The sequence below is a fragment of the Rana temporaria genome, chromosome 4 (assembly GCF_905171775.1).
Source record: "Rana temporaria chromosome 4, aRanTem1.1, whole genome shotgun sequence".
Lineage (NCBI taxonomy): Eukaryota > Metazoa > Chordata > Amphibia > Anura > Ranidae > Rana > Rana temporaria.
Genome location: NC_053492.1, coordinates 218,633,670 through 218,660,992, shown reverse-complemented (window position 1 = coordinate 218,660,992; position 27,323 = coordinate 218,633,670). Strand labels below are relative to the sequence as shown.

The window sequence follows — 27,323 nt, the reverse complement described above, 5'->3', positions numbered from 1 at the left end:
ATTGGGAAGGAGGTTGAGGGGGTAAGTTTCCTATCTTTGCCCTGGGCACTGAATGGCCTTGTCTCACTATTGGCAGGTACTATGATTTTCAGTAAAAACTTTTAAAGTGTGCAAAATGTGCATTACAAGTGCAATACACAATTAATAACCACTATAATTAGAGCTGTCTGCTGTCACGTAAAAATAGATTGGAATTTTATGGTGCTAATCACCATTTTGATTTAAAGGGGAGTTCTGCTTGTTTTTTAGTTTATTAAAAGTCAGCAGCTACAAAAAGTGTAGCTGCTGACTTTTTATAAACAGACACTCACCTGTCCCATGGTCCAGCGATGTGGCCGCATGGAGCCTCGCTTCTCTCCCCCTCCTCTCCACGACGCTGTCATAGCAACTGTGGGCACCCGGCTGTGACAGCTTGGGGCTTCACGGCCGGGCGCACACTGCACATGCTCGAGTCGTGCTGCGCTCTGTTAGTGGCCAAACCATCATCTAGGACCTGTGACGTGTCCCAGAAGATTGCAGAGAAGGAGGGGCCGCCTAGGGGGTGAGGAGGAGTCACCTAGGCAGCTAAGAGAAGTGGGACAGGAAGTCCCTCTCAAAACAAGGTACATGCTCCCCCCCCAGGAAAAATGACATGCCAAATGTGGCATGTAAGGGGGCGAGGAGTGTTTAATGCAGAAGTTTACTTTTGGGTGGAACTCCGCTTGACTAATGTACAGATAGGGTTGCCACCTCATCCCTTTAAAACAGAACACATATGAATTACACAGGTTCTGAGGCTAATTGAATGCAGGTAAGGCACCAAATGAGTCTATTTACCACCTTAATTAGCCACAGAACCTGTGTAATTCATATGTGTTCTGTTTTAAAGGGATGAGGTGGCAACCCCATGTACAGAAGTAGTTTTAGTATTCTAGTTAAAGGAATGGTCCTGTCTCTCAAATACGGAAAGTATTGTTGTATAGTTTACTGTTATAATAATTCTGGTAAACAAGGAGCTGTGGTTGTCAGGGGGGCATAGCTACCCCAATAACAATGGGACGTGGGCACAAAATGAAACTCTGCTTCTGGCTCCAGATTATTAGGTACAATTGTATAGACACATTTTCTTCCATTCAGCACAGGCTTTACCGTCATTTTACCACAAACATTGTATGGCATTGCTTTGAGACATCAACAATTGTATCTGTGGTGTATATTTGTCCTCTGCATAGAAACAATCTTTGTTCTGTCTAGTGCAAAAAATGAGGGAGTGAGGTAAGAGCAGGCGATGTCATGGTAATAATCTGCAGAAGGCTTCAGGCCTTTACAATAATATGTCAACATGAACACGGCAAAGATAAAATGTCAGTACATTTGTGCTATAGCAATGTAACACTGACTTCAGTTTTCTACACAGGAGGAGCCATGATGCACTCAGGAGTACGCATTATGAATAGAAGAGTCTCTGTATGCATTAGATCTTGCTTGCAGGCTGAAGTTACTGATTCTATGATTAAATTCAATATGACAACTCAAAGTCTGTTGATCCTTTGTTGATTTACTCTCAGCTCTTTAAATAACAGCTCCACACAACAAAGCGTTCCCCTAGGTGGGACCCATAGTATACAGCTAACTTTATGAAAAAGTTACCATTGCAAATGTTCACTGACAATAAGATATATATAGTATATTTTCTATTTATTGACTATCACTTTATCCCTGGCAGTGTACCGAAATATATTATTGCCCAAAGTCTTTTGTAAAACCGAAGCTTTTCAAAAACATTGGACCATAATAGTGTAAGATAAAATGTATCCAGGAGGTTATGATATTCGAAAAGCATTTTTATCAGTCATAATATGAAATAGAGAGCAGATTTTTTTAGGTGAGTTACTAACCATGTATGCTTGGGGGTGTTGAATGTTGGATGTTTTTGTGCTGCTTTGCAAACAACATATTTAAAGCAAAATTATTATACAGGATTTATAAAGCACCAACAGTTTGTGCTTTGCTTAATAAAATAAAGGGAGACAGAACAGTTACAATACAATGTGATATGAGATGTATGAAGGCCCTGCTCATGAAGGTTTAGGCCCCATGCACACGAGACGCTGCTAAACTCGAGTTCAGAGGAATTTGGGCATTTTTTTCAACTGCCCCTGAACACATTTAATGTTATCCTATGTGTCCATGCACACGATCACGTTTTTTGGCGTTTCAAAGCAGTTGGGTTTAGGGCCGTTTTTCCAAACCCAAAATTTTGGGTTCAGAAGCTTTCAGCTTTTGCGTTTTAGACGCAAATCGCGGCAAAACGCCGCTAAACGCGGCAAAACGCGGCACAAATAGTTTGATTCTGAGCTTGGGGAGGGTCTACAGTGTTTTGGGGATAAACGCTGACAGCCGCAAATCGCGGTAAACGCGGCACAAATAGTTTGATTCTGAGCTTGGGGAGGGTCTACAGTGTTTTGGGGATAAACGCTGCCAGCCGCAAATCGCGGCAAAACGCTGCGCAATTCACGGCAAAAACGGGCGTTTTAAATGCCGGTTTTTGCCTTTGAAAAGCTGAGATTAGAGGCGTTTGTAATAGCGTCTCGTGTGCATGGGGCCTTACAATCTAAAAGGGAGTGGCATGTGATACGAAAAGTAATAACTGTGAACTGTGAAGGATTAAAGGAGAACGTAGAAGTCAAGTTTGCATTCTCGTGGGCACTTTATAGAGTAGCTAACTCTAATATTTAGATATTAACACAAGAGGCAGGCCCTTTGGGCCAGGCCCATAAATAGGAGGGGAAGAACTTTTACACACTTTCTCTCCTTTTTTATTTTTCCCCTTTCTTTCCCCCCCCCTTTTTTTTTTTTTTTAATATATGCACTTATTGCACTTTCGGAGAGGTTAAACCCTGGCACCAATTTTTTATTTTTTTTTGGCATTCTCGTGGGCACTTTATAGAGTAGCTAACTCTAATATTTAGATATTAACACAAGAGGCAGGCCCTTTGGGCCAGGCCCATAAATAGGAGGGGAAGAACTCTTACATACTCTCTCTCCTCTCCTCCCTTTCCCTTTTTCCCCTTTCCCCCCCCCCTTTTTTTTTCTGTCTCTCTTATCTACCCAGTTTTTCCTACTTGCCTAGGGGTATCTCTCTCCCTCCATATGTACTAAGATCTTAAGGAGGTTTGGACCGTCGGGCAGAAGAATAGAATTAGGTGAACCCTAGGCCTAGACTAGAGGACAGTGGGAAAAAGGCACTCCAGAGCAGAACAGGAGCTCAGGATCAGGGTGCCTCTTGCATGCTTTGAATATAGTTTGGTAAAGGGAAATACGTTGTGACCGGTTTTTATTGGGGAAGGGATAAAATGCATGTTTTTAACCACTTAAGCCCCGGACCAATATGCAGCCTAAAGACCCAAGGTGTTTTTACAGTTCGGGACTGCGTCGCTTTAACAGACAATTGCGCGGTCGTGCGACGTGGCTCCCAAACAAAATTGGCGTCCTTTTTTCCCCACAGAGCTTTCTTTTGGTGGTATTTGATCACATCTGCGGTTTTTAGTTTTTGCGCTATAAACAAAAATAGAGCGACAATTTTGAAAAAAAAGCAATATTTTTTACTTTTTGCTGTAATAAATATCCCCCAAAAACATATATAAAAACATTTTTTTCCTCAGTTTAGGCCGATACGTATTCTTCTACCTATTTTTAGTAAAAAAAATCGCAATAAGCGTTTATCGATTGGTTTGCGCAAAATTTATAGTGTTTACAAAATAGGGGATAGTTTTATTGCATTTTTATTTTTTATTTTTTTTTTACTACTAATGGCGGCGATCAGCAATTTTTTTCGTGACTGCGACATTATGGCGGACACTTCGGACAATTTTGACACATTTTTGGGACCATTGTCATTTTCACAGCAAAAAATGCATTTAAATTGCATTCTTTATTGTGAAAATGACAGTTGCAGTTTGGGAGTTAACCACAGGTGGCGCTGTAGGAGTTAGGGTGCACCTAGTATGTGTTTACAACTGTTTGGGGGTGTGGCTGTAGGAATGACGTCATCGATCGTGTCTTCCCTATAAAGGGAATGACGCGATCGATGCGCCGCCATAGTGAAGGACGGGGAAGCCGTGTTTACACACGGCTCTCCTCGTTCTTCAGCTCCGGGGAGCGATCGCGACGGAGCGGCTATAAACAAATAGCCGCGCCGTGGTCCCGGATCGCTCCCCGAGCGGACCCGACCTCCGCATGTAGCGGGGGGGGTCCCGATCGGACCCCCCACCCGCTAATAGGCGAGGACGTACCTATACGCCCATGTGCCTGTACGTGCCATATTGTGGACGTACATGTACATGGGGTGGTCCTTAAGTGGTTAAAGGTGTATAATACTTGTATGAAAAATGAATGTTTTTGTATTGAATTGAAATGAAAACTAATAGAGAGAATTTTGGAAAAAAAAAAGTCAAGTCAAGTTTTTAGGTGGTGGCAGGATAGATCTCCCTGAAAAGTTGAGTTTTCAGGGATCATCTAAAAGCAGATTAGGGTAAGGAGTTCCATAGAATGGGAGAGGCTCTAATGAATTCCTGGAGGCGACCATGGAAGGAGTGTACGAGGGAGCTATAAAGTAGGGGTTCTTGAGAGGAGCGTTCCTAATCCAAAGCGTTGTTAAACCAAAAACCACACTTTTAGGAAATCCAAGTAGCAAAAAGGGTTTTAAGAAGCATAGTAAATATAGTGGGAGTTTGGGAAACATTATTAATTCTTGTATATATGTATATATATATATGTGAGTGTTAATATTTCCCTTACAACATAAAAGTTCTCAACTTATTTTGGAGTCTTCCCTTTAAAAATGTTGAGCTCCACTGATCTAAAAGAGAATGAAGTGATATCATTTTTTCATTTATAAACTAGGATAGGATTGTTTGCTTTCTCTACACATGACAGGAGGATTGCTCCCGTTTTACCTTCATGCAACCTACTTTCTTTCTGTGCAATGCGCATATGCATGACAGGAAAACCTAGCAGGAAGTCAGTGGGTGCTGCAAATGTAATGTGTTAAGGAAAATACATTATAGAAACAATTTTTATACTAATCAATACACATACAGTACAATATTATATTATTTAAAGTAAACTAACATTATATCCAGAAAAAAATGTTAAATGACCAGAGTTCCCCCTTAAAGGGGAAAACTCCCATCCATGAAGGCATAGTGAAATTGGCACGGGGGTAAAGAAACTTTCTTAAACCATTAGAAAATCCTAATGCCTAATCCTAATGTGATAAGGCAGTATTTATAGTAACCACTAGCCAACCAGGAGACATCTTTTGCTATAAAATGATGGGAGTTATCTGAAATGAGGGGAGGCGTTGCTGATTTTATCATCCAATCATGTGCAAGCTAAAATTATGTTTTTTTATTTTCCTTGCATGTCCCCCTCGGATCTACAACGACTGCACTTTCAGTGCACTTTTAAGTGCAATTTGCACTTGTAGTTTGCACTTGTAGTGCAAAGTGGATTTTCCTTTCATAAATGACCCCCTGTATGGGGATTAGCTATGGATTATTGCACACTGTTTCTAGTTTCGTGTTTGCATGTTGTTTCCTGCCTCTGTGCTGTACAGAGCCAAAGAGCCAATACAGGGCAGTGATGGTTTGTAAAATGAAACTGATTGGTACTGAGGGGTTTTAGACACAAAGTAATCACACCTCCTTGATTAGTGACCATAGAGAGAAAGCTCCCAGTACTGTGGTTATCAGGAAACAGACAACCAGGAAGTGTCCAGAACAGAGAGGAATTACAGCAACTTGAGAGCAAAAACGAACAATGAGGACATGAAAACAGCACTACATTAAGGTAAAGGAAGCTATTAGGATAAAAAAAAAAAGTCTTTACAAACCCTTTAATCTGCAGTTGTTATATTGTGGTTATTCCACATACATCAATTGTGCCAACCTAAAAAAACTTACCTGTAGTACAAGAATAGGCTTAGCCCCTATTAACCTCCCTGGTGGTAATCCCGAGTCTGGTCCGGGATGGAAATCCAGTACCATTAGCGATATCCTGAGCCAGACTCAGGATTGCATCGCAGTATCCAGGCATGGTTACTTACCTTGTCCCCTGGATCTTGCGATGTCTCCGTGTTGTGTGAGGGAACTGTGTCCTCCTCTGCTCGATTCACACAGTGCCCGAGTGCTGCTGAGCTCCGTTCCCTGCAAAGTTACGATGCGCGGGGGCAGAGATCGGCGCCAAATTCAAAAAACACAATACACATACAGTACACTGTAATCTTACAGATTACAGTACTGTATAAAATAATTACACACCCCCTTTGTCCCTAGTAGTCTGTCCGGTGTCCTGCATGCACTTTTGTATAATAAAAACTGTTCTTTCTGCCTGCAAACTGTAGATGGTCCATAGCAACCAAAAGTGTCCCTTTATGTCAAAAGCGGTTTTAGCCTGACCTCACTCCTTCACACTTTCTGTAGCTCTACTCTCTTTTTCTGGTTCCTGCTTAGACTAAACAAAAAAAAAAAAAACCTGCGGGGCGGATTGGCCCTGCCGGCCCTAGACTCTACTGACGGGCGTAGGGTCACTATTCTTCACACACACCTGGACTAAGGCCCTTAGTGGCCCCAGGCATCATGATACCCACACCTGATTCCTGCCCGGGGCTGCCACACTGTTACCTGTTTTTACATGTATTTTGATTTACTTTGTGGACACTGTTGTCTGGGTCCGGTGGGACCGGTTGCTCTGCTTTGAAGAAATAAAGAATTTAAAAAAAAAAAAAAAACGGTTTTAGAGCAGCTAGAAAACAGCGATAATAAATTAGAATCACTTGCAGAATTGAGCGATAGCGATTTGTGGGGAAATTCATCTTCAGACACTGAAAGTAATGTCAGCAACAATTCTGCAACTGAGCAAATTTCAGTGTTTTTGATTTGATTACATTATTGAATAATTTTTATTACAATAATATTATTATTCGTTATAATTATTTATAGTCATTTATTATATTATAATTTATAATTTTGTGTTTCAAACTTTATCATACCCGGTATGCCTACTAGACTCTTGTTTGGACAGATTTAGGTGTGTTATTCCTAAGAATTACAGGCCTACAATATAAAACGCCAAATTTCCATGCAAAACAATTGTACCGCATTCAGCATCAAAAATCTAAAAGAATCATACCACCAGGAAGGTTAAATAATGGGAGGCTGCCAGCTCTCGCTGCTAATTGCGCCCACTCACATGTAATCACTCATGCAATGATTGCATGTGATTGATCAGCCCTGGACGCAGGTAATTGCAGCCAGGGTGCATTTAATTGCAGGTATGAATGCATCCTCAAGCCTCGTACACACGACCAAGGAACTCGACGGGCGAAACACATCGTTTTCCTCATCGAGTTCCTTGTTAGGCTGTCGAGGAACTCGACAAGCCAATTTTCTCCATTCGTATCAAGGAAATAGAGAACATTTATTTACATCTCTTTTTGGCTCGTCGAGTTACTCGACGAAAATGTACACACGACCGGTTTCCTCGGCAAAAAAATATCTCCCAGCAAGTTTCTTGCTGTTTTTTTCCGAGAAACTCGGTCGTGTGTACGAGGCTTCAGATGTACAATAATAAATGTCAGTGTTGAAGAAAGACAGGGAGTATGTGAGAGAACATTTCACATGATGTTGATAAGAATAACAATCACCAAGATATGCCAACTCCTTTTCACAGCTACCCAGAGATGGCAATGAACAGAACAAGCAGAAGTATTTATCTGGGCTTTGTTATATTATCGGAACCTTGGAACTTACAAAGTAGCCTTGTACCATCACATGGATGGAGAAGAAATCTGAGTTTTAGTAAACAACATTTCTTTACTAAAACTCAATTTCCTCTTCAATGTTAGTGAAAAACATGATGCTGTCTTCACTTTGAATACCCCATCATGTGATAGCAAACATTGTGTTTTTCCCTCACACATGATTGTATATTCAAAGTGAAGACAACTGCACCTTATTTAGGCCCCGTTCACACTGGGGCGGTTTGCAGGCGCTATTGTGCTAATAATAGCGCCTGCAAACCGACCCTAAACAGCGGATGCTGTTTCTCCAGTGTGAAAGCCTGAGGGCTTTCACACTGGAGCGGTGCTCTAGCAGGACCGCTCCAAAATTCCTGCTAGCAGCATCTTTGGAGTGGTGAGAGGAGCGGTGTGTTTACTTCCCATTGAAATCAATTGGAAACCGCGGCTATACCGCCGGCAATGCGCCTCTGCGGAGGTGCATTGTGGACGGTATTAACCCTTTTTTGGGCTCTAGCGGGGCTTAAAACCGCACCGCCAGGGGCCAAATACCGCCGCAATTCCGTCGGTATAATAGCGGCGCTATACCGTCACTGCACCTCCCAGTGTGAAAGGGGCCTTACTAATGTTCACTTGGAAAGTGAAAACGCACTTTGCTAGATGAACAGCTTCTATTTTTTTAGTACATTTCTTCTGACCGAGATTTGAACCATCCATAGGCAGGCAGATTGTACCCAAGTTGATCTTTCCATCAACTTGAGTACAACCAGAATGTTGGATTTGTACATGCGATTATTGCCATAGCAAAAATCAGTTTTCTCCTGGCAGGGACAGCTCCTCATGCAACCCCCCCAGGGGGAATCGAGTGATTTTCCTTCCTTGAAAAGAAAATTGAAACATCTGTGACCTGCCTTAGAAGTCACCAACCATTTAACCAATCAGATCTGTATTAAAGTAGTCCAGGAGTTACCTCAAGCACAACTGCTTATGTTTTTTATTACTGTAACTTAGTCTGGCTGCATAAACAGTTTTTGACCACTTTTTATATTTTGAATAAAGAAGTTTGCTCCACCTAGGGTTAAAGAGCCATGTGGTGTCAGCACACAGGAGTACTGGACCTTCACTTAAAGATGAACTCCGATGACAAAAACTTTGATTGAAATATATTCATCAATAGCCACAGAGTATATAAATCCACTTTGTATAAACACTTTTACATACCCAAGTATTGTCATAAAATAGTGACATCATCACAGTGCTGCACATAGCCTGTGCAGAAAGTAAAGCTGTAGGAGGGACCTAGCAGGCTCCACCCACCACAGAAAATGACAAGAGTGGGCGGAGACAAGACCAGTTCCCCTGCACAAGGAGAGAGAACAGCAGTGACCGGTCTTTATTACAGGAAGCTCCTGCACAGAAGTAACATTTCGCATTGGATTACTGTACAGATCTGCAAGGAATACACAAGCACACCAAGATTCAAGTAAGAATACACAAGTCTTGTGTTTAGATATTGTTCCGTTAAAGTTCAGCTTTAAGACAGAGTCAATCAGTTTGGTTCCCCAACAGTTCAACCTGCCCTTTTCCAATCAACAGTGCTGCTGAATGAGTGTAATCAGTGTTGATTGAAGCACCCTAGCTGCAGCAAAATAGTAATTCAAGTGATAAAAGAAAGTGGTCCACATCTATTATAGTTTATGGAGCCTGACTGAATTACCGTATATACTCAAGTATAAACTGACCCGAATATAAGCCGAGGTACCTAATTTCACCCCAAAAAACTGGGAAAACTTATTGACTCGAGTATAAGCCTAGGGTGAGAATGCAGCAGCTACTGTAAGCGGAAAAGAGGGTCAACAATGCCCATTTGCACGCCTCACTGTGCCCATTTGCACGCCTCACTGTGCCCATTGCAACCTCACTGTGCCCAACCTCACTGCGCCCAACCTCACTGTGCCCAACCTTACTGTGCCCATTACAACCTCACTGTGCCCATTGTAACCTCACTGTGCCCATTGCAACCTCACTGTGCCCATTGCAGCCTCCCTGTACCCGAGTCAGTGTACCTGAAATTCCTGACAGGCTGCGGGCATCCATTCATTGTTTAAAAAGTCGCGGTCTCCTCCCGGTCCCGTTCCGTGATAGGCGTTTCCCAGCAGCCTATCCCGGACGTCTTCTCATCCTCGGACTCAGTTTCCCAGCAGACACTGTGTTCAATGTTCTGCCAATCAAGGACCTCTTTTCATCCTCGGACAAGAGAAAGACAGTGATAGCGGAACACGGAACACTGAACACAGTATCTGCTAGAAAACGCATATCACGGAAGGGACCGAGGGGTGTATTTTCAGCCCTAAAAAAAGGGCTGAAAAACTCAGCTTATACTCGAGTATATACAGTACATAATATAAGCTTTATTTGGGCTGTATTCAGCAAAAAAGTCATTCTGATTGGATCCATATAGGTGACTGTTACTTGAAAATAAGCCAATTTGAAAGTTAAATAATTAGGTAATTTATTGTTCTTAAAAAGGAAGTAAAGTCCCAGGCATAGTTTGTACCTATCAGTAAGCCTATAATAAGGCTTACCTATAGGCACTGTAAATATCTCCTAAACGTGCGCCGTTTACACAGCTGATGACATCATCGGCACATGCGCTCTGAAGGAATGGCCACCCGTTCCACTCCTTCAGAATTCTGTGTCGTGAATGATGCGGAAAATGCATGGGAATGATGTCATCGCTGCTCTGGCCAGTCACACAGCTGGAGTCTGCAGACCCAGAAGAAAGATGGGTGAAGATAAACGCTGCCTCGACTGATGACATCACATCGCTGGAGGGCTTCATTTTTAGGTACGTTTCACATAATGTGCTAGTATGCGATGCATACTAGCATATTATGCCTTTACCTTGCAGGTCCAGAAAAAAAAAAATCAACCAGCGGTTTACAACCGCTTTAACTTTCCAGGATGATCCATTGAGATATACCAACATATTATTCAATCTAGATTTAGTAGCTTGTACAATTAGATTGTAATATGTATTACAGCTTTACTGTGTTGATTTACTAAAGAGAAATAGCCATTCACTTGGTAAGGGATTTCCCCCAGAGCTTAGTAAATTAGGTAAAGCACTGCTGACTTCCATCATCCAATCATGTGCAAGCAAAAATTATGTTTTTTTTTGTTTTTTTTAATTGTCCTTGCATAAGATTGGATATTCTTCACACAATTACATTTCCCAGCATTGACTAAGCTCTGGGGAAAATTCCCTTGCAAAGGTCAACTTCCCTTGCAAAGTGCCTATCCGCCTTTAATAAATCAGTCCCATCTGTCCACTATGACACTGTACAAAGTGTTACAATGTAACCAGATACACTAGAAGTAACACAAATAAGATACATTAGTAGTGTAGGAGTGTACAGTCCGCACACATAGATCACTGGCTCCGGCATTGATAAACAGCGTATATGTGCTTGGCACTCACCAATGTGGATTTGGTATTCGGAAAATAATTACTATCATTTTATTTATGCTAAAGAGTTTGGTAGAACTTATACACCATAATAAATGCAAATACAAAAATGGCTTATATTGCAGCGCTTAGTTTTCTTTTTTTAGGCTTTGTTCCTTTAGTCTCACCTGGTGATCCTGCCAGTAACATACTACCTATCATAGAATGGCTTTACTCTATGGAGAAGCAACAGAGACACCCTTGGACAGCAACATGGTCAGTCTAGGAGGAGGGAAGTGTTAGATGTACTAAGAGATTTTAGATAAACTTGACTAAGAAAACGAAGCCAAACTTCAGCTAACACTAGCAGTTAAACTATATGTGAACCCTCACCTTGTAAAACAACCCTTTCAGTTTAAAATAGAAAATGAAAGGAAAAACATTTGTGTATACATATGGAACATTACAAATACCTTATTTCCCCTTGTTTTATAAGTGATCACATTCCCTCTGTTCTCAGCTACATAAGCAGCTCAGAGAGGTGAGGGTGGAGAAACAGCAGGACACTGGTCTTCCCCGTGAATGGGGAAGACCAAGTCTGATCATTGGAGGAGAGCGGGCTGAGTTGCCAGCATAGCTAGGAAACTGACTACACCGTGCTTTTATGCCTAGTGTGGTCAGTTTTTATAGAAAAGCAGAAGGGATTTCACATAAAGGAAGCAATACAAAGAGAACCGAATACTTTATCATACAAGTACATGGTACAGCAGACACATATCAGGAATATGAAATGCTGGGTTTACATATTCTTTAATGCAAACGTTAATTTTTCTTCCTTTTTTGGAAAAGGGGTTTATATAAATGAATGTAAGCTAATCAATGTAAGGGTCCCTGTCAGAGGGTTGAGGCAAACCATTTAAAGTGGAGTTCCACCCATAAATATAACATTACATCAGTAGTTTTAAAAAAATGTCATTAGTCCTTTAAGAAATTTTTTTTTTTTTTAGATGCCTTCAAAGTGTTGTTGCTAGGCAGAATAGTTAATCTTCCCATTTCCTGCACCTAGGTGCTTAAGCTTCCTAACCTACACTGCACAGACTCCTGGGAATGTAGTGGGTGTAACTTTCCAGGAGTCTGTGCACTCCCCAGTCTCAAAGAATCATGTGACTTGGACAGTACAGGTGCTGAAACCTGATCTGAAAACTATTACACCGCTTGTGCAGCACTGAGCATGTGCGAGATCTGCAAGGCTGAAATCCAGGAAGTCATACAGTCTGGCTTCATGATCCCCACACTTAAGATGGCCCCAGTCAATGTCTATTTTATAAAGTGTCTAAATGCTGTAACAACCTAACAAAACGGACCTTAGTTTACAGGCCAACTTTACTAGAATACATTAAGCTTGTGTATTACAGGGGTATTTATATTTAAAAAGTGAAATTGTGGCCGGAACTCCGCTTTAACACTAAGCCCTCTTTCACATCGGAGCATCTTCTCATGTGATTTAACACGTTGCACCCCATTGCCGGCAATCAGATCGGTGCAACACTGACTTTGCAGTGCCGCATCAATTTGAGAAAGTCGTTCCTGCTCTACTTTTGGGGATTTCGGGTGCGACTTGCATAGGCACCTGAGCATGAGGCCGCACAGATGTCATCCAAGTCACACACGATGTCGCACTGACAATATTTTAGTTGTTGGGGTTTATCACCACTTTGCCCCACCCCCATTTAGTGATGACTCCCTTATTGGCAGGCCCTTTTATGTGGAAGGTGTCTATATAATCAGATAAAATAGTGACAGCTCCTGCCCAGAAATGGCCCTGGCAGTCGTGGTTGACCAAAGGCAGATGTGCCTTGTATAATGGGATGGGGAGAGATGCCAGATGAAAAGATTTGTTTACTGGCAGGACTGAGAGTATATAAAGGGATCCTGGGGGTGTGCAATGCACAGTCAGTTCCTGCTCTCACACAGGCCGGATAGAAGTAGCTGATCTGTAGGTGGGATAGGGTTAGGGGTAGAGGGCCATTAGGAAGCCTTCACAAATCACAACAAAGGAAGCCATCCTGCTTCTGTTTCTCTGATTGTCGCAGGACCCTGCACGTGTAAGGCCGTCCAGTAGAGGGCGCCAGACACTGTGTGTAGGCTTGGTTGCAGTCATTGGAGATGGTTTGATCGCAGGGATCATTTCCTGTTGCCCATCCTCACTCAGCAAATGATTCAGGCAGCGATCTCCTGAATGTCACACCATGGTAAGCCGTGTGCTGTCACAGATCTCTCTGTATGTATTGCCGATCCTTTCTGCTGATCATTATACAGATCGTGTGTGTATGTTCTCCCCCCAGAGCTCGGGCACAGCGTCCTATCGCTGCTCCATGTCTTCCTCGGCCGACTTCTCCGATGATGACGACTTCAGCCACAAGTCAGGATCGGCCTCTCCGGCGCCCGGTGACACTCTGCCCTGGAACCTACCGAGACACGAGAGGTGCAAGAGGAAGAGCTCCGGGGCGGCCGTGCTGGACCCTGCCGAGAGGGCAGTGCTCAGGATCGCCGGTAAGTGTTCCTCCCTCACCCCATCCACTCCTCATCAGCATCATGGGCACATCACACTCGGATGGTGGTCACACACCTTACTATTATCCTATCCATTCCAACAAAACAAACAGAACTTCTCTTCCCATCCATTTACACCCGATTTTCATTGGATTCAATCAAACTGTGTGTTGTGCATCAGTTGGCAGATTCTCTTTTCATGTCAATCAGAATATGAGATGTTAGTGGAAGCGGAGATGCTGTCAATTATTATTATTATACAGGGTTTATATAGCAGCACTTTACAATGTAGAGGGGGGACAGAACAATCACAGTACAGTCCAATACTGTAGGAATAGGAGGGCCCTTGCTCATGGAGCTTACAATCTAAAGGATAGTAAGTTATGATTGTATCTTAACTATCGAGCAAAATCCACCCATGTGTGGCATATCAAACAGGCGGGTCATCTATGTTATTATCATAGGAGATGGATGGGAAAAGTAATGGAAGCGTATATGACTGTTACAAGTCACCATAAGTTGGCTCTTCTACAAAGATGACTAGGACCACACTCATCTGTTGCTGGATGATGATAATAACTTCCCCATTCAATGCTGGAGATCAGGGCATGCCGATGGGTTATATCATACATGATCAGGGCATGCTGATGGGTAATATCATACGTGGGTAATATCATACGTTATCAGGGCATGCTGATGGGTAATATCATACGTGATCCGGGCATGCTGATGGGTAATATCATACATGATCAGGGGATGCTGATTGGTAATATCATACATGATCAGGGGATGCTGATTGGTAATATCATACATGATCAGGGGATGCTGATTGGTAATATCATACATGATCAGAGGATGCTGATGGGTAATATCATACATGATCAGGGCATGCTTGGTAATATCATACGTGATCAGGGGATGCTGATTGGTAATATCATACATGATCAGGGGATGCTGATGGATAATATCATACATGATCAGGGCATGCTGATTGGTAATATCATACGTGATCAGGGGATGCTGATTGGTAATATCATACGTGATCAGGGGATGCTGATGGATAATATCATACATGATCAGGGCATGCTGATTGGTAATATCATACGTGATCAGGGGATGCTGATGGGTAATATCATACGTGATCAGGGGATGCTGATTGGTAATATCATACGTGATCAGGGGATGCTGATTGGTAATATCATACGTGATCAGGGGATGCTGATTGGTAATATCATACATGATCGAGGGATGCTGATTGGTAATATCATACGTGATCAGGGGATGCTGATTGGTAATATCATACGTGATCAGGGGATCCTGATGGGTAATATCATATGTGATCAGGGGATGCTGATTGGTAATATCATACATGATTGGGGGATGCTGATTGGTAATATCATACGTGATCAGGGGATGCTGATTGGTAATATCATACATGATCGGGGGATGCTGATTGGTAATATCATACGTGATCAGGGGATGCTGATGGGTAATATCATACGTGATCAGGGGATGCTGATTGGTAATATCATACGTGATCAGGGGATGCTGATTGGTAATATCATACGTGATCAGGGGATGCTGATTGGTAATATCATACATGATCGGGGGATGCTGATTGGTAATATCATACGTGATCAGGGGATGCTGATGGGTAATATCATACGTGATCAGGGGATGCTGATTGGTAATATCATACGTGATCAGGGGATGCTGATTGGTAATATCATACGTGATCAGGGGATGCTGATTGGTAATATCATACATGATCGGGGGATGCTGATTGGTAATATCATACGTGATCAGGGGATGCTGATTGGTAATATCATACGTGATCAGGGGATGCTGATTGGTAATATCATACATGATTGGGGGATGCTGATTGGTAATATCATACATGATCGGGGGATGCTGATTGGTAATATCATACATGATCGGGGGATGCTGATTGGTAATATCATACGTGATCAGGGGATGCTGATTGGTAATATCATACATGATTGGGGGATGCTGATTGGTAATATCATACATGATCGGGGGATGCTGATTGGTAATATCATACGTGATCAGGGGATGCTGATTGGTAATATCATACGTGATCAGGGGATGCTGATTGGTAATATCATACATGATCGGGGGATGCTGATGGGTAATATCATACATGATCAGGGCATGCTGATTGGCAATATCATACATGATCGGGGGATGCTGATTGGTAATATCATACATGATCAGGGCATGCTGATTGGCAATATCATACATGATCGGGGGATGCTGATGGGTAATATCTTACATGATCAGGGCATGCTGATTGGTAATATCATACATGATCAGGGCATGCTGATTGGTAACACCATACATGATCAGGGTATCACTATGTATGTAGGAAGGGGGTTTACAATCACAGAAAAGGCCTTGTCATCAGCTGGGTAGTGAAGCAGCCTGGGCAGACTGACATGTATTGTGGTGACTAAGCTATTTCAGTGCTATTCTTCTCCATGGCCAGAGTGATTGTGTGCACAGGAAGCCTACCAATCAGTTCCCGGTGACCTGCAGGGACATCTGTCATTTGAATATGTTTAGCTTCCCAGAGTTATGATGGCCGTATGCTCTTCCTTTTTCCCCAGTCGATGTGTAAGGCCTCGTACACACGGCCGAGGAACTCGACGTGCCAAACACGTCGAGTTCCTCGGCCAGTTCAGCCCTGAAGCCGCCGAGGACCTCGGCGGGAGGAGAGCTCCCATAGAACAACGAGGAAATAGAGAACATGTTCTCTATTTCCTCGCCGAGGTCCTCGTCGGCTTCCTCGGCCGAAAGTGTACACACGGCCAGTTTCCTCGGCAGAATTCAGCCAGAAACTCGGTCGGAAGCTGAATTCTGCCGAGGAAACTGGTCGTGTGTACGGGGCCTCAGGGAAATATATTGGTCGTATTGTATCGTTCAGCATTGATGAGATACGTTGTGAACATGATTATATTTCAGTCACTCAGACTATGATTTACAATCATACGTTACAATCATATTTTTACTATCGACCAAAATCCACTGCCTTATCTGTGACATATTGATTGAATTGGTTGTCGACTATGCAAGGTAAATCAATTATTCATATCAGAAGAGATTGATCAGAAAAGAAACAAGTCATTTATTGAAGAGAATCATACCCTAATTTTAGTGCAATTACTGCAAGACCCCTATATATTGAGATTCCCTGTGCCAGATATACATATAATCTTATTGTATGATATCTGGTGAGTTTTTATTGCACTTTATAGCACCGTGAGAGCAATATCTTGATTGTTTTATTTATTGAAGAGTGTATGACCACCATAAAATACTCCATCTATATGTGATCCTTTTATTGCATTGGTGCATCTACACCGTAAGGAACTAGTATCTTCTTTAGGATAGTGTATACAGATTGTCATGGTAATGCAAGCCACCTTTTTATTTATCTGGATAGTCTCATTTATTTATGTTTTACAAATAAATCTGGATAGTCTTATTTATTTATTTTTTAACAAATCTGGATAGTCTTATTTATTTATTTTTTAACAAATCTGGATAGTCTTATTTATTTATTTTTTACAAAGCTGGATAGTCTTATTGATTTATTGATTTATTTTTTTACAAATAAATCTGGTTAGTCTTATTTATTTATTACAAATAATTATTTATTTATTTATAATTTTTTTTACAAATAAATCTGGATAGTCTTATTTATTTATTTATTTTTTACAAATAAATCTGGATAGTCTTATTTATTTATTTATTTTTTACAAATAAATCTGGATAGTCTTATTTATTTATTTATTTATTACAAATAATTATTTATTTATTTAGTTATTTTTTTTACAAATAAATCTGGATAGTCTTAATTTATCTTCACAGATAAATGTCTTGATTTTCTTAAAAAAAAAAAAAGGAATGGTGCAGAATATAACAGTACAGGCAGTAGAAATTATATTAAGCTTAGTGCCTTTGAAAAAGTTTTTTTTCCCCAATAAGAGCCCTTATATCCCTAATGAAATATTTTGGGTAGCATGGTGACTTGGCATCTTTCACATGGAGCGGATGCAGAGCAGGATAATGACATGTCCATGTCCACTCAGTTTATGCAGAGCAGACATGCTCTATGGACTGACCAGTAGGTGTAAACAGATTCCACTGTCTGTATACACCAGACTGTCCTCTGATCCGAACCACCTAGATGGAGGGGGGTGGATCCCTTTCCGCTTATTTTTAGCGGACCGGATCATATTGGGGGTAGGCTGGTGTAAATGGACACAAGTCTGATTACACCCACCAGTCCACAGGGGTGAATGGAGGGTCCAATCAGGCACGCCTAAAAAAACCTGAAAGGTGGACCTGATCGGACCCTGCGTGTGAAAGGGGCCTAAGTGGTTAGTACTCCTCCCTTGCAGCACCAGGTTTCCCAGGTCAAACACCAACCAGGACACTACCTGCCTGGAGTTTGCATATTCTCCCTGTGCCTGAATGGGTTTCCTCCGGGTACTCCAGTTTCCTCCGACAGTCCATAGACATGCTAGTAGGTTAATTGGCTCCTCTCTAAGTTGGCCCTAGTATGTGTATGTATGATTGTGATTCAGGGAGCTTAGATTGTAAGCTCCATTAAGGAAGGGACTGATGGAGATGTAAAATGCTGTATGAATGAATGAATGACTTGTATAGCGCTACACATGCGAACTGAATCGCCTCTGTCAGCGCTATACATTCCTGCAATAAATAACAGTTGAATTGTAATAAATAAATCAAAACTAGAATTTGATTGGCTGCTACTAGTAACATGCTCCTTTTCAAATCATTTCTATACTTAACCTGCCTGGCGGTCTTCACGAGTCTGACTCGGGGTTAGATTTTCCTGCTGCGAGCGGACACCCCGAGTCAGACTCGGGATCGCCTCGCTAGATCCACAGGCAAAGTTACTTACCTTGTCCCTGGATCCAGCGATGCCACCGCGCTGTGTGAGCGAGCGGGACCTCGCTCGATTCACACAGTGCCTCCGTGTGACGCCGATCTCCGTTCCCTGCGACGTTACGACGCACGGGGACGGAGAACGGCGCCAAATTCAAAAAAGTAAACAAACACCTTACATACAGTATACTGTAATCTTATAGATTACAGTACTGTATGTAAAAAAAACACACACCCCCTGTCCCTAGTGGTCTGTCCTGTGTCATGCATGTCATTTTATATAATAAAAACGTTTCTTTCTCCCTGCAAACTGTAGATTGTCCATAGCAACCAAAAGTGTCCCTTTATGTCAAAAATAGTTTTAGATCAGCTAAAAAACAGCGATAATAAATTATAATCACTTGCAGAATTGTGCGATAGCGATTTGTGGGGAAATTCGTCATAAAAAAAAAAAAATAATGACAGCAACAATTCTGCAACTGAGCAAATTTCAGTGATTTTGATTTGATTACATTATTGAATAATTTTTATTATAATTATATTATTATTTGTTATAATTATTTATAATTATTTATTATATTATAATTTATAATTTTGTTTTTAAAAAAATGTCATACCTGGGATGCCTATTAGAATCTTGTTTGGTCAGATTTAAGTGAGTTATTTCTAAAAATTACAGACCTACAATATAAAACGCCAAATTTCCTTGCAAAATAATTGTACCGCTTTTAGCATGTTTTTTCTGACAGAATCATACCGCCAGGGAGGTTAATACCTATTGTGTTTCATTGGCATGTTTAAACGAGTCTAAACAAATGTCCATGCCTTAACAGTTACTTACAAGAAGGTTAGGCCTCATTCATACACGTGGCTGGGAGGCAGTATAGACAGGCATTTGAGCTGCAGTTTTAGGCCAGCCATAGACTGATCGAAATTTGTCCGGTTCAGCAGAAACCAGCCAAATATCGATTTGTCTATGGTCAGGCTGGTTGTACTGAAGTTGATCCATCAATTGACTTCAGTACAACCAGCTTGTTGGTCTTTTTCATGCATTCACTGGCGGCGGCTTTAGTTGCCAGCAGTGATCATTATAGTCTGGCAGTTGGGAAACCTCCCACTGTCAGAATACAATAGCCCTGCAGGAGGGACTCCTCCACTAACACTGCCTGTGTAGATGGGGAAATCAAGCACTTTTCTTTCCTGCAACCAGAGGTATGTATAATGTATGGCTATATCACCCCCCCCCCCAGATTCCCACCTAAAAGATAACATGCAGTCACTTGGGGTCTTAAACATGCTGTGGCAAAAATTATACCCCATGTCACATACGGTGGACAGTACCGCAGCCCAAGGTAACCCATTCAAGCTAATGGGACCATGACACAACTGCTAGCCAAGTGCTTGGCTTGAGATTGCAGCACAGTATTTACATAGAAATCCCTGATTAGCTGTCAATAAAAGGGAATTCAGGAGGTGCAAGTATTGACTTCTGAATGCTTGGCAACCGCTGTTCTGCCACTCTACTGCTGCTCTTCCATGGTGGATTGCTTTTCAGAGGGAAGGTAGAGAGTGCAGTAGGTATGAATGAGCCTGTAGGGTTTGTTAGTGATAGAATAACAATTTAGTCATTTAGCACTTCGGAGCACACTGATGATGTACAAGGTAAAGTAATCTATAGCAACTAATAGGATTTCATTTTCTCGATGTTTCTGATTGGTTGCTGTAGGTTATAGGACATTGCATGAAGTTACTTGATAAAATCTAAAAGAATCATGTATTTTATGACCAGGGCATCATGAAAACAAGTGAAAGAAACAATGGGGTTGATTTACTAAATATACTCTGTGTACTTTTGAAAGTGCCGTTGCACTCTGCAAGTACAGTTGCTCCAGAGCTTAGTACGTGAGGTAAACATTCACTTTACAAAGAACACCCGATCACATGCAAAGAAAAAAAAAAAAAAGCTTTTTTGCTTGCACATGATTGGATAATGGAAGTCAGCAGAGCTTGTTCTTCATTTACTAAGATCTGGAGCAACTACATTGGCAGAGTGCAACCGCACTTTCAAAAGTGCACAGTCTATTTGCCTTTAGTAAATCAACCCCTATGAATGAAGAGGTTTAGGCCTCATGCACACTGGATGTTTTTATAGGTGTTCCCTGGGGTGTCTGGTGTTTTTTTTCTGCCTTTAAACTTCCCTGCATGTTAGCCTATGTGTCCATGCACACATAGGCATTTGGGCAGCATGTAGTTGCAGTAAAGTTTAGAGGCAGGAAAAAAAAACACTGCCAGTGTGTCCAGGGGCAGCAGAGTTTTGCCAGAAAAAACGTGTGTAAATGCGTCTAAACGTGTGTTAACACTAGGCACGTTTAGCACTTGAACATTAATTCATTTCATAGGCCAGAATAAAATACGTATTCTGACCAATGAAATGAATTAACACCCAAACGCTTGACTCAGGTATACGCAGGTTAATGCTGCTAAACGCATTACACATTTTTACAAGCATCAGGTGTTTTTTTTTTGTGCCAAAACGCTTCTGCCAGGAGGAAGGCTTCTAGGAGAGTTTAGGCCTTACGTGTCCTGCACAAAAAAATGTTAAACAAAAGACAAAATCATTATATAAACTATATATCTATATAGATATAGATATGTATATATCTATACATAGATATATACATATCTATATCTATATATACTACATCTTTATTCAAATGATTGTGCCTCAGAAGATTACCTCATAAATAAAACTATGGGTTAGGGTTTCATGAGGCAATCATGTAATTACACAAATGCATTTTTCTTCTATTTTTTGTATGTATTGATCCTGTCTTTTGTTATTTTTTGTGTGGGACACCTAAGCTTTTTATACATTGTTTATTTCCTGGAGTCATGGCAGTTTTGTCAAATGTTTTTCCCTCGGGGGTGCTGAACTTGAGAATGGGTTTATCTGTAGAGTCAGTTGCCTCCTGAGTTCCTTACATAAAAACAAATGCGAATGATGTTGATATTTTCCTGGCTAGTTTTCGTTATGCAGTATTATTTAATATTTTCTATATGATTTATACAACAGGATGCATAATATAAACCAAACTCTGCATTCCATCTCAGTTTAGTAATTATACAGCGTATGCCCTCAGTACATTTCCATTGAATGTCTTCCTTATGTTGCTATTGCGATTTGTTGAGTAGGATGCTCAGCCTTGACATTGACATTGTGTATTGCTGTACTTTGTTGCAGTGCTTTGCAAATGGGTGTTACTTAAAATAATTTCTGCTTGCTGTACCAAAGGGTGTATTATTGCAGAGGAGTTTGCAGCTTCTTGTTGCCTTGCTAAGGTGTGGGAGGGAATAATTACAGCTATGTACAAGGACCTGAGATGTGGGTCATGGTAAAATCTTATGCTTCCCTAAGAAGCGCACTGTTAACCCCTTATCTCCCCATCACAAAAACCAGATTATGCCTTTTTACTGTGCTTGCCAATGCCATTAATTGTATATACAGTAATTCTTTCCTAAGGTCATCCTGTGAAATGTGTCACTGCAAATGACGTAGCTGATACAGAGCAGATGACTTGCATTCTGATGGGAATATTATGCGTGCAATCATTCGATTGAATCCGTGAATAAGATTGGACGACTTCCATTTCTCTGTAAATAGATGTACAGAATGAATATTTAAAGCAGGCCGTAGTCTTGGTCTATGTATGTGATGACCTGGGGCATGCAGTGTTGTTTTTCTAATTAGGTATGCTTTATTGTATAATCACCAGCTGACGGATAAGTACGATGCCCCCTCTATTTTGTCACACAATCAATGACAATGCAAGCAGTAATATATCTTGCGGTATTGATTGAGTCACATGACTGGTAATGGTAAGGCAGCCTCTTGGGAGTTTGAGCAGTGTGCCAATCCAACCATTGCAAGCGGCAGTTTATGGTTCGTATATCTAAGGCCCTTATTACTTATGTTTATGATGCATTCATTCTTTGCCATATAGATTGTAAATGGTTTCCTTTGAGGTAAAGGCCAGTAATGCAATTAAACTTCCTGAATATGGGTTATATTGAGACCAGACTACTGTGCAACTAAAGTGATTGATGTGTTTTAATTTACAGGGCTGCTTGCTATTGGGCAATATCCTCTAATGATTCCCCTAAGGATCTGCTATCTTCCATTTCCCCAATGACTAACACAGTCCACATGTCCATGTGATTACAGGCTCTAAGACTGCATGTAACATCTGAGCACCATGTGTTCTGACAGGGAAAGTGTCAGCCTGGCCTGCTATTGCTTATGGTTTACACCGCTGGTTTTCTTGTAACCACAGTAAGAGTCACACACTGAAATAGTTATGTTTAGAAGCTGTCTATGTATGTACATTATATAAACATCTGAATATTGCTAGGGTGTACATGATTGACCCTTAAAGTGATACTAAACACACACTGTTTAATGTATATGTCCCCTTCTATTTCTGTATGTGGATGTCACAAATTAATTATTTTAATAATAAAAAATTAAAAAAAAAAAACTTTTTTTCATATACAGCTATCACATGACCCAGCTCTTTCCAAGCCTGTCTGCAGAGAAACATAAGCAGGAGGAGCTTCTAGTCCTCTGCCGCTGGTCACATGGTCAAATACAAAAAAACAACCCTTGGAATATAGAAGTACAGAGTTAAAATAAATAAATAATACCAATAAACTGTTTAAAATTGCTATATATATATATATATATATATATATATATATATATATATATATATATATATATATATATATATATTGGAAATGAAATCTATTTTTGGCAACAACATGGTGTGGGTGGAACACATTTAATCCCTTGATCACCCCCTAGTGTTAACCCCTTCCCTGCCAGTCACATTTATACAGTAATCAGTGCATATTTATAGCACTGTTTGCTGTATAAATGTGAATGGTCCCAAAATAGTGTCAACAGTGTCCGATATGTCCGCCATAATGTCGCAGTCCCAATAAAAATCGCAGATTGCCGCCATTACTAGTAAAAAAAGAAAATAATAAAAATTTCATAAATCTATCCCCTATTTTGTTGGCACTTTAACTTTGGCGCAAACCAATCAATATATGTTTATTGCGATATATGTAGAAGAATACGTATCGGCGTAAACTGGGATTTTTTATTTTTTTTAAATCGGGATATTATTATAGCAAAAAGTAAAAAAATATTGTGTTTTTTTCAAAATGTTCATGTTTTTTTGTTTATAGTGCAAAAAATAAAAACCGCAGAGGTGATCAAATACCACCAAAAGAAAACGCTATTTGTGGGAGAAAAATGATAAAAATATAATTTGGATGCAGTGTTGTATGACCGCGCAATTGTCATTCAAAGTGCGTCAGCGCTGAAAGCTGAAAATTGGTCTGGGCAGGAATGGGGTTTAAGTAAGGAAGTGGTTAAAGTAAGTTGAAAAATAACAGGTTTACTGGCAAGATCATCAGGTGACAATAAAAGATAAAAGCCAAAAAAAAAAAAAAAGTTATACAGCCACCACATCTAGGAATTGGTGAGCTGCAATATATGACGGCTTTAAATAAACAGAAAGAACCGGCAACCATAGAGTAGGAAAAAACAAACATCCTGTAGGAGAAGAGTCACATTCCTTGATAGACATCAAGCATTATATAAGCAATGTAAAATATGTCTCTAGTAAAAATATTATCACAGCACCTAACTTACTTACATATTTTGACTGGGTGCATACAAGTTAAATGACTTTCTAACATGGATTTTCATCCAGTTTTTTCTTTTTTTTTCAAGAGACTAGGAAAGGTTTCAGTTTTTATTAGTCCTTACTGCTAGACATAGCTCAGTGGGAATATCGCCTCCAATGTGGCGGTGGCGTTCAATCCTCAAGTGGGAGCTGTACTTCCTGGTGCTTGTCTCTGGAGGCCATTCTTCATCTGTTCATAGAATAAAGGATTGTGTATCACCATAATAGTTAGGATTTAGCAGAGAGGAAGCAGGGGGATCACAACAGAATTCTGATTGTCACAGTTGGGTTGTGGGAGAGAGATCTTCTTGCTGTGGCTGGGATAGAATTAAAGCTGCACTTTGGGCACAACAACTTTAATTTAAATATATTCTGCAATAGCCACAAAGGATTTAAATCCATTTTGTGTGCACCAAATGTACATGTAAATGTAGTAGTGACATCATCACTGTGCTACACATAGCCTGTGCAGGAAGCAGAACTGTGGGAGTGGCCTAGCAGCTCCATTCCGCCAGATTAGGCGACCCGTCAAATCTTGTAACGGAAGTGACGTTCCGTCACAGCCATCTTGGTACACCCCACAGTCAGCTACAGTGAGTCTACAGTCTGAAGTCGCCAAGCGGACATCTTTTTACAACCACCAAAGTCTTGCATTTCACATTTTTTTTTACCACTAAACTGAGCTTATACAAGCGGTCCCCGGGTTACAAACAAGACAGGTAGCTAGATTCAGAGAGACTTAGGCTGGCGTATCAGTAGATACGCCAGCCTAAGTCTGAATTTGCGTCGGCGCTAAAATTAGGCTCAGATACGAGAGGCGTAAGTGTCTTACACCGTCGTATCCTAAAGTGTAATTTTTAGGCTGACTGCTAGGTGGCGCTTCCATTGCGGTAGGTGTAGAATATGTAAATCACTAGATACGCCTATTCACAAACGTACGCCCGGCCGACGCAGTAAAGATATGCCGTTTACGTAACGCATTATCAGGCCTAAAGTTATTCCATCAAATAGCTGGAATAGTAATGTTAAGTATGGCCGCCGTTCCCTTGTCGAAATTTGAACATTTTACGTCGTTTGCGTAAGTCGTCTGTGAATAGGGTTTTACATCATTTACGTCCACGTCGAAATCAATAGGACCGCGCAGCGTACTTTGCCGCAATGCACACTGGGATATGTAGGCGGACGGCGCATGCGCCGTTCGTAAAATACGTCAGTCACGTCAGGTCAAGCCCCATTAACATAAAACACGCCCCCTCAGCCGAATTTGAATTAGCCGCCCTTACGCCCGCTCGATTTACGCTACGCCACCGTAACTTAGCAGGCAAGTACTTTGTGAATCATGTACTTGCCTCGCTAACTTACGGCGGCGTAGTGTAAATGCCATACGCTACGCCGCCGCAACTATGCGCTCGCCATCCTGAATCTAGCTAAGGGTCTGTAGGTTTGTTCTTAAGTTGAATCTGTTTGTAAGTTGGAACAGGTACATTTTTTAAGTGTAGCTCCAGCCCAAAAAACTATTTTTAAGCTTTTTGGATAGCATGGGGAAGGGTTATCACCCCTGTAACATTTGTTTTGCTGTCTGTGTGCATCTGTTCAGAAGATTTCACCTCACTTTCTGTCCCAATGACAATTGGATTTTTAAAAAATTGGGTTGTTGTGGAAATAAGTCTTGGTGATAAAGCATCAGTGGAGGTACTTTTTCCCTATAATAACTCTCACAGGAGTGAATTTCCCTCCTAGGGGTAGATTTCCTCTCACTTCCTGTTGTCTCCTTCCGTTTGTAAGTAGGAGTCGTTTGTAAGTCGGATGTTTGTAGCTAGGGGACGACTGTATCGTGAATTACTGTATTTAGAAGTCTGTGACACTGTTTTAATGTTGAATTTTAAAATTAAACATCAAAACAGTGTCACAGACTTCTAAATCCTGTATTTCACTATACTGTATAAGCTCAGTTTAGTGGTAAAAATAAGTGTGAAATGCAAGACTTGGTGGGTGTAAAAAGATGTCCACTCTAGGCTTAGTGTGTCCGAGTGCGGGGTGTACCAAGATGGCCGCAACAGAACGTCACTTCCGTGACAAAATCTGACGGGTCACCTAATCTGATGAAACACCTTCAGAAAACTACAGGAGGGGGCGGAGACATGACCAGTCACCCTGCACAGGGTTAGAACAGCAGTGACCGGTCTTTATTGCAGGAAGCTCCTGCACAGATGTAAAATTTCATACTGGATTTTGGCACAGAAGGAAGCAATACATAAAGCACACCAAGATTCAAGTAAGAATACACAGGACTCTTGTATTTAGATAATATTTGCTTATCCCAATATTCCGCTTTAAAGACTGCTTTGGTGGTAGTTCATCCAAAGCTATAATAAAAAAAACATTTGGTAGTGTTCTGTCTTTGAGGCTTTCCATAGATAAAGTTTAGGTTTAGGTATGGCAATTTTTACATCCATCTAAGAGACCAATGTATGTATGTTCCATACCTGTGGGATTCCCATGAAAGGTGGAAATCACTGTATTAGTCACCGTTACTATTGATTTACACTAACTTCTGGATTCCTTAACCGGTTCCCGACCGGCTCACGCAGATATACTGCGGCAGAATGGCTCTCCTGGGCAAAATCATGTACATATACGGCTTCGCCCAGGAGAGCCACCAGACGGCGTGTGACCGGCAGGCACGATCGCCGCCGGCCGTGCGAGTGCGCATGCATGAGCAGCAGCACGGGGGTTTGAAAACATGACCTTTCGGGGCGCCTTAAAGGGGTTGTAAAGGTTCGTGTTTTTTCACCTTAATGTATCCTATGCATTAAGGTGAAAAAACACCTCGCTGTCACGGCCCCCCAGCCCC

General features: G+C 41.2%; 1 protein-coding gene across 6 annotated transcripts in view; it reads left to right on the top strand.

Moving 5' to 3' along the window:
- The window catches only part of DST (dystonin), a 690,084-nt gene that overhangs the window by 59,661 nt on the left and 603,100 nt on the right, over nt 1-27,323 (top strand). For 3 of the 6 annotated variants that reach the window (XM_040349879.1, XM_040349866.1, XM_040349865.1), the window contains exons 1-2: nt 13,385-13,480; nt 13,574-13,781. In XM_040349879.1, coding sequence (XP_040205813.1) covers nt 13,478-13,480; nt 13,574-13,781 — 211 coding nt within the window. In that variant the 5' untranslated portion in view covers nt 13,385-13,477. Of the gene's footprint in view, nt 1-13,384; nt 13,481-13,573; nt 13,782-27,323 lie in introns of those variants that run through there. The other 3 variants (XM_040349883.1, XM_040349881.1, XM_040349874.1) reach the window with 2 other exon arrangements.